Source organism: Trichomycterus rosablanca, chromosome 1, assembly GCF_030014385.1.
Source record: "Trichomycterus rosablanca isolate fTriRos1 chromosome 1, fTriRos1.hap1, whole genome shotgun sequence".
NCBI lineage: Eukaryota > Metazoa > Chordata > Actinopteri > Siluriformes > Trichomycteridae > Trichomycterus > Trichomycterus rosablanca.
In genome coordinates, this window is record NC_085988.1 from 18541155 (window position 1) to 18556367 (window position 15213).

At 41.3% G+C, this 15213-nt stretch overlaps 1 protein-coding gene across 2 annotated transcripts in view; it reads left to right on the forward strand.

Moving 5' to 3' along the window:
* Positions 1 to 12823, forward strand: part of gabrb2a (gamma-aminobutyric acid type A receptor subunit beta2a) — a 140437-nt gene extending 127614 nt beyond the window's left edge. For both annotated transcript variants that reach the window (XM_063000520.1, XM_063000528.1), the window contains exons 8-10: positions 3154 to 3398; positions 6491 to 6631; positions 12476 to 12823. In XM_063000520.1, the coding sequence (XP_062856590.1) occupies positions 3154 to 3398; positions 6491 to 6631; positions 12476 to 12808 (719 nt within the window). In that variant the 3' untranslated portion in view covers positions 12809 to 12823. The remainder of the gene's footprint in view (positions 1 to 3153; positions 3399 to 6490; positions 6632 to 12475) is intronic.
* Positions 12824 to 15213: the final 2390 nt, after the last annotated feature.

The following is a 15213-nucleotide window of genomic DNA, read 5'->3' on the forward strand; positions in this document are numbered from 1 at the left end:
CACTTATTAAAAAGCTCATCGTCGCTCAGGTGGCGCAGTGGTAAAAACACACACTGAAACCAAAGCGAGGTCTCAAATAAATCGAATCTCAGCTCTGCCTTGCCGGCTGAGGGACCACATGACAACAATTGGCCTGTTGTTCAGATGGGCGGGACTAAGCCAGATAGGGTCTCTCTCTCATGACTGGTGCAATTATGACCTCTGCTGGCTGATTGATGGCACCTGCACAGAGATGAGAAAAGAGTGCTCTCAGGGTGTGTCTCTCCATACACAATGCTGAGCTGCACTGCACTCATCAAAGTGTAGGTGATAAGATGCATACGGCTTGCTGCCTACGTGTTGGAGGGAGGCGTGGGTTAGCTTCGTTCTCCTCGATCAGAGCAGAGATCGGCATTGGTGGAGAGGAAGCATGATGCACTAAAAAATTGGACGCGCTAAAAAGGGAGAAAAAGGGGAGAAAATGCATAAAGAAAATATATATACTGTATATAAATATATAAAAAAAAGCTCATCAATGGTGGTCTTGTACCAAGGTCAGGAACACAACCCAAACTGTCAACTTGTGCCAAGAGGAAATTTATCTGGATGGTCAGATCTAAGATCTAAGAACAACCAAAACACTGATCTGCCATAAATTAAAAGCTTAAGTCTAAAGGCAAGTGAGCTTTACATCGCTTGGGTCTTTTTGAGACCAATGACAAATGTAAGCACAGATATGAGTCCAAGACAACAGGAGGGCATCCAGGAAGTCAAGACTTTTGTCCTCTCACATAAAGCAATTTTAACATTTCGGAATTAAACACTTACAAAGAGAAAAACACTTAAAATCAAGTTTTTAGTTCATGGGGATTTTAAAAATGAGGTTCTGTGAAAAACTGAGGTGGACTGCTGGGTAAGTAATATACCCAGATGGTCAGAGATAATTGAAATAAATACAGGATGTGTGTTTGCCATGTGACAGGGAAACAGTGAATCTCAGCAGTTAGAGAAGCACATGGGATCGTTTCAGTGTCTTTTATTAGACAGCCGTTGTCATAAGGTTGATCTATGGATTTATCTTACAGTGTTTGAAGATGACAAACGATGACAGTTTGTACGTATAAAGTTTGCCTGGAGGAAGGTTATTTAATATCGTGTAATAAGACACTCCCCTGTGCTTCAGGTTGCACTATCACTAATCTTTCTCATAACTGTGATATAGGACTGAATAGATGCTACAGTGATAAATTATACTGCTGTCCTTCACTGATTTCAATCACTCTGTTCTACTGCACACAATGCTGCTGGCATGCTAATGAAATGACTTCACATAAGTATTCATGCCCTTTTGTCCAGATAAATGATTGTCACAGCGTGGGGTTTTCACTGGATGGATTATGAACCTTAATCAGGAATTCATTATCTTAATAAAATACATAAATAAAATTGACCATTATAAAACTAAAATAATACACTCACTTACTTTCCTAACCGCTTATCCAGTTAGGGTTGCGGGGTGCTGGAGCCTATCCCAGCTTTTCAATGGGTGCAAGGCACACAGTAACACCCTGGACGGGGCGCCAGTCCAACGCAGGGCAGACACACATACACACACACCCATTCACCTATAGGGTAATTCAGTGTCTCCCATTAACCTGACTGCATCTTTTTGGACTGTGGGAGGAAACCGGAGCTCCCGGAGGAAACCCACGCAGACACTGGGAGAACATGCAAACTCCACACAGAAAGGACCCAGACCACCCCGCCTGGGGATCGAACCCAGGACCTTCTTGCTGTGAGACGACAGTGCTACCCACCGTGTTAGTTAGCTTTACTAAGGGATACATTTTGGCCCATTTCTATTAACAAAATATGAAGTCTTGGCCTTAATGTACAGCAATGCAGATGTACTGGGCCACTAAACTAGATATACTTACTTTTAAACCACCATACTGTTGCTTTGGGTCATTACAATGCTAAAAGACAGTTTCTAGGATTTACATTTACATTTTTGGCATTTAGCAGATGCTTTTATCCAAAGCGACTTACAGTACTGTGACAGTATACAGTCTAAGCAATTGAGGGTTAAGGGCCTTGCTCAAGGGCCCAACAGGGGCAACCTGGCAGTGGTGGGGCTTAAACCAGCAACCTTCTGATTACTTGTCCCGTACCTTACCCACTAGGCTACAACATCCCTACAAATATAGGCTACAAATACACTGATCAGCCATAACATTAAAACCACCTTCTTGTTTCTGCACTCACTGTCCATTTTATCAGCTCCACTTACCATATAGAAGCACTTTGTAGTTCTACAATTACTGACTGTAGTCCATCTGTTTCTCTGCATGCTTTGTTAGCCCCCTTTCATGCTGTTCTTCAATGGTCAGGACTCTCCCAGGACCACTACAGAGTAGGTATTATTTGGGTGGTGGATCATTCAGAGCACTGAAGTGACAATGACATGGTGGTGGTGTGTTAGTGTGTGTTGTGCTGGTATGAGTGGATAAGACACAGCAGCGTTGATGGAGTTTTTAAACACCTCACTGTCACTGCTGGACTGAGAATAGTCCACCAACCAAAAATATCCAGCCAACAGCACCCTGTGGAAAGCGTCCTGAGACCACTGATGAAGGTCTAGAAGATGACCAACTCAAACAGCAGCAATAGATGAGTGATCGTCTCTGACTTTACATCTACAAGGTGCACCAGCTAGGTAGGAGTGTCTAACAGAGTGGACAGTGAGTGGACACGGTATTTAAAAACTCTCCAGCAGCACTGCTGTGTCTGATCCACTCATACCAGCACAACACACACCAACACACCACCACCATGTCAGTGTCACTGCAGAGCTGAGAATGATCCACCACCTAAATAAAACCTGCTCTGTGGTGGTCCTGTGGAGGTCCTGACCATTGAAGAACAGAGTGAAAGCAGGCTAAAAAAGTATGTAGAGAAACAGATGGACTACAGTCAGTAATTATAGAACTACAAAGTGCTTCTATATGGTAAGTGGAGCTGATAAAATGGACAGTGAGTGTAGAAACAAGGAGGTGGTTTTAATGTTATGGCTGATCAGTGTATGTGTTTGTAATGTGCACCGAACCTGACAAAATTGTCATTCCCTACTCCTGAAACGCATTGCTATAATATGATCCTACATTTGATCTGCAGGTATTACCACGGTGCTGACCATGACCACCATTAACACCCACTTGCGAGAGACCCTTCCCAAGATCCCCTACGTAAAGGCTATCGACATGTACCTGATGTGCTGCTTCGTCTTTGTCTTCCTCGCCCTGCTCGAGTACGCCTTTGTCAACTACATCTTCTTTGGACAAGGCCCTCAGAGGCAGAAGAAGGAAGCAGAGAAGGCAGCTGTCGCCAACAATGAGAAACTACGACATGATCCAAACAAGGTATGCTGGGCAAAATCTTGAAAATATCCTAACATTGTACCTAAAGTATTGTGAGGAATACACAGTGCTGGGCGATATGAAATCATTGTAACTGATTTAAATAGCATTAGTGAACTAAATAATGACCACCACTTAGCCACACCAATAAGCCGTTTCAATAGGCAGAACTGCAGTTCGTTTTTTAAGAAAAGTGCTACAAGACCCATGATTAATGTAACTGAAGGCACAGAGGGTTGACTTCTGTTCTTAACAAATCAAAATTGACACTGCTTTAAGATCGTTCTGGTTAGCAACAGCTAAGTAGTGATGATCACTGCTTAATAAACATACAGCAGTCTAAGGGTGGCATCTTTCACAGTAGTAAGGCAATACGTGGTGCTTAGTTTCATTATCCTAAGACTTAAATCTTGAGATTTATGATGAATAGCGAGATGGTTAAACTGTTATTGATCAAGGGATTCAAGTGACAGATTGGCAGTCCTAATTTTATGGAAGTAAAATGGAATATTAGCAATGTAGCTATAAGTATGGCCCTGCTTTAAAGATAAAGGGTGTATCATAGGGTGTGTTCGAAAACCTAGTGAGCTCTCTACATAAACAGCATTTACATCATCCTACAAGCGCTCCCGAAAAAAAGGCTGTTTGAATTCTTAGATGCCTTAAAATGCTGCCTAGTAAGGCAGGCACCTTAAATCTGATCGGTATTTTGCCTGAATAACAAGCACTGATGTCAGTAACGTGTTACTTAGAAACGCGTTACTCTAATCTGACCAAATTTTTCAGTAACAAGTAATTTAACGAGTTACTATTTCCAATCCAGTAATCAGATTAAAGTTACTTATCCAAGTTACTGTGCGTTACTATTTTTGCAACTCGGGGAGTGACGTCTGGCCTATGCGACAATTAAGTCACGAGCTGCGTCCGAAATCGCATACTTACAGAGTACGTACTAGATTGGAGGAAGTATGCACTAAGAAGTACATACTTTCAGTACAGAAGTGTGCAGTATGCACACAACACCGCTACGTACTACACGTGGGGACGTGATGACGTAATATCACCATAGTTACAGACTCATTACAAACTCCACTCGCCAAAATTTTGGATATTTATCGTCTTTTTGTTATTTATTTCTCTCTAAAAATTGTATTTTATTTATCTCCGTTTTCCGCGTCTTTCTTGTTTCTTATTCCGCTTCAATCGCCTACGCAGCTCCAGTTGCATTACGGCAGCTGCTGAATGTAACTAATAAAGTAACTTGTAATCTAACTTTGTTACTTTTAAAATCAAGTAATCAATAAAGTAACTAAGTTACTTTTTAAAGGTAACTATGCCATCACTGATAACAAGGGAGCATCTGTTGCTGCCTTAGTGGTGAAGGCAATCCCAGCATTCAGTGCAGCACAACTTTTCTCACAAAAAATTAAAAATATGGCGGGCGGATGCAGGGAAACGTAAATAAATTATCATTGATTTTTAATTTGTATAAATGTGCACGTGTCATTTATTTACAAATTCAGGCTTGTCAGCGAATTTAACCATTTTCGGTACACGGAGGAAGATGTTAGTTCACATGCTAGTGCATTGTGCCACCTCATCCTATTGGTTTGAATGGCATGAGGCTAACTGTGTTAGCTTAGTAAGTGTCACGAAAAATGATAAAACCGCTGTCTAAGTAGCGCGTTTGAATAACCTGACTTATACACTGATCAGCCATAACATTAAAACCACCTCCTGGTTTCTACACTCACTGTCCATTTTATCAACTCCACTTACCATATATGAGCACTATGTAGTTCTACAATTACTGACTGTAGTTCATCTGTTTCTCTGCATGCTTTGTTAGCCCTCTTTCATGCTGTTCTTCAATGGCCAGGACCCCCACAGGACCACCACAGAGCAGGTATTATTTAGGTGGTGGGTCATTAATTAGCAATCCACCACCTAAATAATACCTGCTCTATAGTGGTCCTGTGGGGGTCCTGACCATTGAAGAACAGGGTAAAAGCAGGCTAAAAACATATGTAGAGAAACAGATGGACTACAGTCAGTAATTGCAGACCTACAAAGTGCTTCTATATGGTAAGTGGAGCTGATAAAATGGAACAAGTAGGTGGTTTTAATGTTATGGCTGATCAGTGTAAGTCGATGACTTATTAGAATCCTCTCTACTTAGGCAGCTGCCTATGTAGGCAGTTAGACAGCAAGGCAGCTCACTAGGTTTTCGAACAGGCCCATAGTTTTATGTTTACTTACTAAATACCAGACAGAACCAAACACCATGGTTGTAAAGATTTTAATTGTTGTAATGTAATGTAATTAGATTTAATAGAATTTCTCCCTTTCCTTCGGTCACTGTGAGCAGTGTAGCATGCTGTCTTTGTGTTTGACAGGGCTTCATACAGGTACTCACACCAGACCCAATGCAACCCTGGCCAGGATGAAGCAGTTACCCCAATGAACAAACTAAAAACCACATTTAATGTACAAAAAACAGGAGAAAGAATAAAAATGTAGATACAAGTTTAAAATTCATATTCAGCTTCGTTCAACTAGATCAATATTATGAACAAAATCTATATTATCGTTTCATGATACACCATAAGATACACTGTCGTATTGCCCAGCATTTGATGAAATGTCTAAAATATAAACTAAAGGTTATGTTTTTATTAAGAGGAGCTGTTTCTCTTCAGAAGCTGGTTTGTTATTTTGACCTAGGTTATTTGTTATGACTGGTAGCTGTGTTTATTTCAGGATCAGTGGACTTTAGGTTTTTCTACAACGTCTGGAAATTCAACTTTTTTTCCACTGACTTAGGTTTATCGATCAACCCAGGTATGATGGATACTCGCCCTGCAAAGAACAATTTTTTCTCTCTGGCAGATCAGAGTAGAGTTTTGGTAGCAATGAAAGGTGACCTTGCACTCTCCCTGAGCAAAAGTCATCTCTTAGCAGGGTGTCAGACCAGTCGCTTAATGTGCCAAAAGCCTTCTCTTTTTATATCTCCCATTTTTTTTATCTACTTTTATCTAGAAGTATCACAAACCACCATTTCCCAAAGTAACAGTGCTGATTTTGTGTACTTGCAGTGGATGGTGGGAAATGTAGTTCAGAGAGACGATGCACTGTATGCCAGAATGAAACAGAGGGATATTGACGTGTATGACTCGATGTGGGATCCTATCTTTGCCGACGATGCTGCATTAGGACTAGGCGAGCAAAGACTTAAGGTACTGCCCTCTCGACTGGAAATAAAAAAATGGATCTTCACCGATATACACTGATCAGCCATAACATTAAAACCACCACCTTGTTTCTACACTCACTGTCTATTTTATCAGCTCCACTTACCATATAGGAGCACTTTGTAGTTCTACAATTACTGAGTGTTGTCCATCTCTGCATGCTTTTTTAGCCTGCTTTCACCCTGTTCTTCAATGGTCAGGACCCCCACAGGACCACCACAGAGCAGGTATTATTTAAGCAGTGGATCATTCTCAGCTCTGCAGTGACACTGACATGGTGGTGGTGTGTTAGTGTGTGTTGTGCTGGTATGAGTGGATCAGACACAGCAGCGCTGCTGGAGTTTTTAAATACCGTGTCCACTCACTGTCCACTCTATTAGACACTCCTACCTAGTTGGTCCACCTTGTAGATGTAAAGTCAGAGACGATCGCTCATCTATTGCTGCTGTTTGAGTTGTTCATCTTCTAGACCTTCATCGGTGGTCACAGGACGCTGCCCATGGGGCGGTGTTGGCTGGATAGTTTTGATTGGTGGACTATTCTCAGTCCAGCAGTGACAGTGAGGTGTTTAAAAACTCCAGCAGCACTGCTGTGTCTGATCCACTCATACCAGCACAACAAACACTAACACACCACCACCATGTCAGTGTCACTAGAGTGCTGAAAATGATTTACCACCCAAATAATACCTGCTCTGTAGTGGTCCTGGGAGAGTCCTGACCATTGAAGAACAGCATGAAAGGGGGCTAACAAAGCATGCATAGAAACAGATGGACTACAGTCAGTAATTGTAGAACTACAAAGTGCTTCTATGTGGTAAGTAGAGCTGATAAAAGGTGGTTTTAATGTTATGGCTGATCAGTGTATAAGCAATATTATTATTCCAGTCATGTTTCTTAATCCATCAATTTAATTTGGTTGGCTTCGAATAGTGTCGGTAGCCATCACCATTTTCACCATTCCCACTCCCTTTTTTTGTTATTTGAGTTGCTGTTTGCACCTAAAGCTCCTTCCTAGTAAGCATGTCCATCTTTGACTACATACAAATCTTTGTTTTACTTAGGTCATACAAGGGTCTTCAGATTGTTTTAATCTAGAGGTGCATCAGGACATGTCTTTATAGCGGTAATATTGCCAAGATTGGCTATTCCTAGACTCAACACCAGAGGGCGAAATTATAGGACTTTTTTAACGACACTTTAAAGTTGTGGTAGATATTTGGACTCTGGTCTCTTTCTGTTCCACCCACCCAAAACTCTCTCTACTTGCCTGAAGCACCCCACTTCCCCTTTTGGACTAGCATTCAAGAGTTCAAGTGTAGGCAATGTGCGAGCAGGTGTTTTGTAGGTTTAAAGGGAACCACTGAAGGAAGGAGGTTTGTTTGGATTCAGAGTAAGTTAACGCGATAATAACGCATTAACGCAATCTCAATTTAACGCGATAAAAAAAAATAGTGCCGTTAACGCAAATTCTATTTGGCCCTGCGAGTCATCCGTAGTTCATGTTTCTCAAAGTGTGGGGCGAACTTGCCACCGTTTGTTTCATTTGCGGTTTGTTATCATAATGTAACCGAGTGTCGTAGTGATGCACTCGCTTAATAAATAAATAAATACACGCTATATTCACAAGTTGTCGGAAGCAGAACACTTTTATTAACTTCTTCTGTTAAGGTACCGAGAGTCATCGCGTTAGCCAAGCATGCTATTACATGAACTATGGAAGCCCCAAAGGGTCAAAACACACTCACTTCATGTAGAAACGTCCATCAAACCATTGTCACGATACAACCACAGAAAAGTCTGTTACAATAACTACGCCTTATCCCACCTAAAGCACCGCTGATCTACAATGTTTGCTGATGGAGAAATTTTAACCTACAATCTGACATATATACGAAGTCAAGGGTCTCTGCTGGATAGCATTACTGCCTAGTATGTGAGTGAATAAAACTCCCTTACAGTTTTCTCTTGTCCCAGCAGTTTTTAACATAAGTACATTTAGCATAAAATGTGTTCACCATTTTAATGGTAACATTTCACTTAAAAATCCTTGTTTTCTATAACATTTACACAGAATTTTTTTAATGCGATTAATCGCGATTAACTATAAGAAATTCTGAGATTAATCGCGATTAAAAATTTTAATCGTTTGACAGCCCTAATTCAGAGTTAACCTCTACTGTTACCATTAGCTCTATGTACACAATGTAAATCAATTCTTGAAGCTTCTGGGTGGCATTAAACCACTTCCTCTTTCATAGAGAGATCATAAGGTCCATCCTCAGTAATGGAACACCAAAGCTATCCAAGACCAGGAGTTAAGGTACTGGACTAGTAATCAAAGGGTCGCTGGTTCAAACCCCACCACTGCCAGGTTGTCACTGTTGGGCCCTTGAGCAAGGCCCTTAACCTTCAATTGCTTAGACAATGTGTACTGTAAGTCGCTTTGGATAAAAGCATCTGGTAAATGCCAAAAATGTAAACGTAAGAATGGCATTTCTTATTAACCTTCTCCAAAAGGCTGCTCAGGTGGCGCAGCGGTAAAAACACACGTTGGAACCAGAGCTGGGATCTCGAATACATCATATCAAATCACAGCTCTGCCTGCCGGCTTAGGCTGAGCGGCCACATGAACAACGATTGGCCTGTTGTTCATATGGGCGGGACTAAGCCAGATGGGGTCTCTCTCTCATAACTGGTGCAATTACGACCTCTGCTGGCTGATTGATGGCGCCTGCCGATGGCGACTTAAGAAAAGAGTGCTCTCAGGGTGTGTCTCTCCGTACACAACGCTGAGCTGCACTGCACTCGTAAACGTGTAGGTGATAAGATGCATACGGCATGTATGTGTCGGAGGGGGCGTGGGTTAGCTTCGTTCTCCTCAATCAGAGCGGGGATCGGTATTGGTGGAGAGGAAGCATGACGCAATCGGGCAATTGGATGCATAAAAAAAAAATACCCTCTCCAAAAGTGTTCAGCTGTACTTTGCATATCCAGTGGTTTGAAAAGATCTTCCAGTTGGGTCACATATTTGAGAGGAAGCACATACTAGCCCTCACTTGCTCAATTGCTAGCTGACCTAAAGACAGCTAATGAATGCAATTGGCAATGTCTCAGTTGGGTGTGTTCCTTTTTTTTTGGAAGCCAAGGTTTTTTTTTTTTACTATTTTGGAGTGTGTGGCAGTTTTAACTCTAGTTTTGGATCATGTAGCAATCATGCTGTTCTCCCTTTTCGAAATGTATGAGATCAGTTAACAGCAGCAGTTTGAGCATTTTAAAGTGCATTAAATCAGCATGAGAAAAGCATCACGACAAAAGAAGATAAAAAATGATAAGGTCTATTTTGGATTCGTCATTCTGCTGGTTCACTCAGAAGTCACAGCACAACAAAGGCTAAAAGCTTCATGGCAAGACTAATAGTCACATTAGGAGAGGAGGGGAGTGATGCAGGACGTTTCTGTCTCTGTTAGCAGAGTAAATTAGAAGCATTTTAGGGTGGTTAGTGGAGATCAGTGGTACATTTGCTTCTTTCTTTCAGCCTGTTTTCTAAAGTCATCTCAGCAGTCCCCACCCTCACTGCTCCTCAGGACTTCTGCCTTCATGAGTTCTCTTTTCCTTTGCATTTCTTTGCCTGATTGTTTCTGTTTGCTGACAGAATTTTAACCATGCCATGGTTGAATTTGGAAAATGAATGTGCATATGTAGCATTGTGTGTATTATTAATGAAATAAGATTGAATAGTAAATTCAGGGCCATCCAACACACAGGTAAGTTGAGGTAAGTACTAAACTGGTAGCTATAGGCTTGTCTTGGCTACATGTACCTCATAGTTCTAAGATATGTAGTGCTTTTCAGGTAATAGGACAGCTTCATCCAGGCGCTTAGCTGACGCAGAGTTCTTATAAGAGTTTAAATCTTTGCAGAGCAACTGGCCTTGCCAGGCATCCACACAAACAATTGGCCGGGCTTGAGGGAGGGGAGGTGTAATGGGTTCTCTTGCAACTAAGATATGCAATCACCGGGACTTGTGAATTGGGAAAGGTGGGTGAACATATGGAGCATTGTGTGGCTCACTGTACGCAATACAGCTGATGTTGGAACCCAATACTAACAGGTGATGAGAAGCGGCTGCGGTGTGTGGTTATCCGGCTCTCCTTAATCAGATGGGAGAGTGGGGGGTGGGGCAAGTTGCAACATTAAATTGGGAGATAAAAGGGGAAAATGTGTTCAACTAGTTGATTGTATAATAGAAATAGTGACTACTTATACTACAACCCCAAATCAGAAAAGGTCGGGACAGAGTTTCTTACATTTACTTTGACTATTTCATTGCAGACAGGATGAACCTAAAATATTTCATGTTTTATCTGCTCAACTTCATTTCATTTAATAATAAACATCCATTCCTGCATTTCAGGCCTGCATCACATTCCAAAGAAAGTTGGGACAGTAAAGCATTTACCACTTTGTAATGTAGCTATTCCTTTTCACCACACTTAAAAGACGTTTTGGCACCCAGGAGACCAAGTGATTTAGTGTTTCAGATTTTATTTTGTCTCATTCTTCCTGCAAACACGTCTTAAGATGTACAACAGTACGGGGTCGTCATTGTCTCATTTTTCGTCTCTTCTTCCACAGCCATGCCTTTGTAATGTGTGCAGCATGTGGTTTTGCATTGTCTTGTTGAAAAATGCATGAACGTCCCTGGAAAAGATGACGTCTTGAAAGCAGCATATGTTGCTCTAAGATCTCAATGTACTTTTCTGCATTAATGCTGCCATCACAAAAGTGTAAATGACCTTTGCCAAGGGCACTGACACAACCCCATACCATGACAGACCCTGGCTTTTGGACTTGTTGCTGATTACAGTCAGGATGGTCTTTTTCGTCTTTGGTCCGGAGCACACAGCGTCCAGACCTGGTATTCTGATTCATCTGACCACAATACACGTTTCCACTGTGTGATGGTCCATCCTAGATGCCTCCAAGTCCAGAGAGGTCGAAACCACTTCTGGACATGGTTAACATAAGGCTTATTTTTTGCACAGTAAAGTTTTAGGAGGCATTTGTGCATGTAACTCTGTATTGTAGTGCTTGACAAAGGTTTGCCAAAGTAATCCCTCACCCATGTGGTTATATCAGCTATTGTTGAGTGGTGGTTCTTGATGCAGTGCCGTCTGAGGGATCGAAGATCACATGTGTTCAGCTTAAGCTTGCACCCTTGGCCTTTACGCACTGAAATTCCTCCAGATTCCTTGAATGGTTTAATGATATTATGCACTGTAGAGGAGGAAATATGCAAATCCCTTCCAATCTTTCTTTGAGGTTCATTGTTTTTAAACATTTCAATCATTTTCACATATTTGCTTATCAAAGATTTGCTTGATTGGATGCTGCGTTTGGTACCAAACCAGGATTACAATCACCTGTTGACATCACCTGTTTGGAATTTTTTTTACCTCAGTACAAACCCTAAATTGTCCCTGTCCCAACTTTTTTGAAAGGTGCTGCAGGTCTGAAATGCAGGAATGGAGGTATATTAATAAATGAAATGAAATTGCGGAGACAAAAAATGAAATATCTTGGGTTCAAACTGTCTGCAATCAAATAAAAGTTAAAGTAAATGTAAGAAACACTGAATCTTTATTTTATTTACATTTTCCATGCTGTCCCAACTTTTTCTGATTTGGGGTTGTACAAATGCTTTGCTTTCAGGCTAATTATAATGTTGTAGATTTGTTTAGCCTTTATACATTTATTCTGATTCTTCTGATTATTACGTTTTATCTAACTTTAAAAAGTGCATCATCTAGCTACCTCTCTCCAACAGATGAATCCAGACGACATTCGACTTACGACCGTGGAGCTGAAGAACGAGATGGGTTCTGCCGATCTCTCCCGGGGTCTAGGTGACCCCCGCGGGCCCATGCTGACCTATGACAGCTCCACTCTGCAGTATCGACGGGCGGCACTGGCCCGCCACAATTACGGCACCGGCGGTCTGGAGAAGAAGAAAAGTCGTCTACGCAGACATGCCTCACAGCTGAAGGTCAACATTCCTGATCTGTCTGACGTCAACTCTATCGACAAGTGGTCCAGGATGATTTTTCCTACTGTTTTCTCCTTCTTTAATGTTGTCTACTGGCTCTACTATGTGCATTAAGCAGCACTCGAGAGAATAAAGGACCAAAAAAATGTAAACAAAAAAAATAATTAATACTCCGGCCCTTTTTCTGAATCTAACATTTATGAAGGTAAAGACTTCAGTAAGGACTTACTCTTTTATGTCCTTACACTACCTGATAAAGACTATTACACTCACATAAGACAGGGGCTTGTCGCAGAGTTTGAATGCATATATTTTGTCATTTGTTGCTTACTTTGTAAATCAAATAGTTATGCTTGTGTTGCATATAATTTAAGGATTTGTTTTTTACTATATTTTTAACTTAGCCTATTCTGTTTGCATCTGGAAAGCTTTCGGGATTACTTTTAAAGGCTTAGTTTCCTGTTCCTAATCTGTGTTTAATCATTTAACAGCATGCATTGATTTTTTAGTTTTTATCTAATGTAGTAAAAGAGCACAATATGTTTCATTTTGACTTACTTTAATACATGAGTTTGCTTGGAAACAAAAGGAAAACAGGGTAAATACACACCAGGTAACTTTTATTGTTAAATATTTCTTGTCACTGTTGGAGCAGAAGAAAATGTGCCACAAGGGAGCGCCCTGTCCTATTGGCTCAAGACTTTTATTACCCCTCTTATGTAGGAGATTCTGAAACGACACAATGTGACTGGGACATCTCTCCATGGAGGACAGCTCTGAACCATATGGCTGGATGTGTTGGACATCATCATCATTATTGATTGAACAAACTGTCATGTGTGGACCCGTCCCAGACCGAATTTCACACAATCCTCATCTCTGTTGATGGATGGGGTAATACGGCTGACTGCTACTCTTCAGTGTTCCCAAGTAATGCTGCCTTCCATTGTACTCGGATGATGTACAGCTCCAACCTCCCTACTTCCAACGTGAGTTCCAGTGCTTCTACTCAGGAAAACATGGAAAGTTTTTTTGTATTTTTGTATATACAGTATACCCCATAAATATCTTAGATATATCTTTCAACATCATTCACAATCATGCAAAGCCTATTTCCAGAAAAGTTGGGACATTTTGTTAAATGCAATAAAAATAAGAATGTGATTTATTAAATCTAATGAACCTTTATTTCATTGACAAAAGCACAAAAATTAGACTTATACTGTATTTATACTATATTGGCTGACTAAACTTTTAAATTTGAGAATGTGGAATGGAGCAGAAAGGGCATTTGTAAATGCAAGATTGCAAATAATGTAGGTCTTTCACCATTTACCATAAATACACTGATCAGCCATAACATTAAAACCACCTCCTTATTTCTACACTCACTGTCCATTTTATCAGCTCCACTTACCGTATACTGACTGTAGTCCGTCTGTTTCTCTACATACTGTTTTAGCCTGCTTTCACCCTGTTCCTCAATGGTCAGGACCCCCACAGGGCCACCACAGAGCAGGTATTATTTAGGTGGTGGATCATTCTCAGCACTGTGTTAGTGTGTGTTGTGCTGGTATGAGTGGATCAGACACAGCAGCGCTGCTGGAGTTTTTAACCACTGTGTCCACTCACTGTCCACTCTATTAGACACTCCTACCTAGTTGGTCCACCTTGTAGATGTAAAGTCAGAGACGGTCGCTCATCTATTGCTGCTGTTTGAGTTGGTCATCTTCTAGACATTCATCAGTGGTCACAGGACGCTACCCACGGGGCGCTGTTGGCTGGATATTTTTGGTTGGTGGACTATTCTCAGTCCAGCAGTGACGCTGAGGTGTTTAAAAACTCCATAAGCGCTGCTGTGTCTGATCCACTCATACCAGCACAACACACACTAACACACCACCACCATGTCAGTGTCATTGCAGTGCTGAGAATGATCCAACACCTAAATAACACCTACTCTGTAGTGGTCCTGGGAGAGATCCTGGGAGAGTCCATTGAAGAACAGCATGAAAGCAGGCTACCAAATCATGCAGAGAAACAGATGGACTACAGTCAGTAATTGTAGAACTACAAAGTGCTTCTATATGGTAAATGGAGCTGATAAAATGGACAGTGAGTGTAAAACCAAGAAGGTGGTTTTAATTTTATGGCTGATCGGTGTAATATTGTTCAAGGAATCTGGGAATCATGACACGGCTCAGGAATACCATACTTAAGAAAACTATCGTCAGTTAACAATCCACCACTGCATCAGGAAATGCAACCTGAAACTCTACAATACAAAAAGAAAGCCATATGTCAATTCCATACAGTAACACTGACAGGTTTTCTGGGCCGGAGCACATCTCAGATAGACCAAACACAGTGGAGGCATGCTGGGTTCAGATGAGTCCATGCTTCAGCATGGGAAAAACAGACATCAAGTTTTCCTTGCCAGAGACGAAAAGGAAGGATCATCCAGACTGTTATCAGTGAAAGGAGAAACATCTCCATCGAACATCTGTCATGGTATGGAG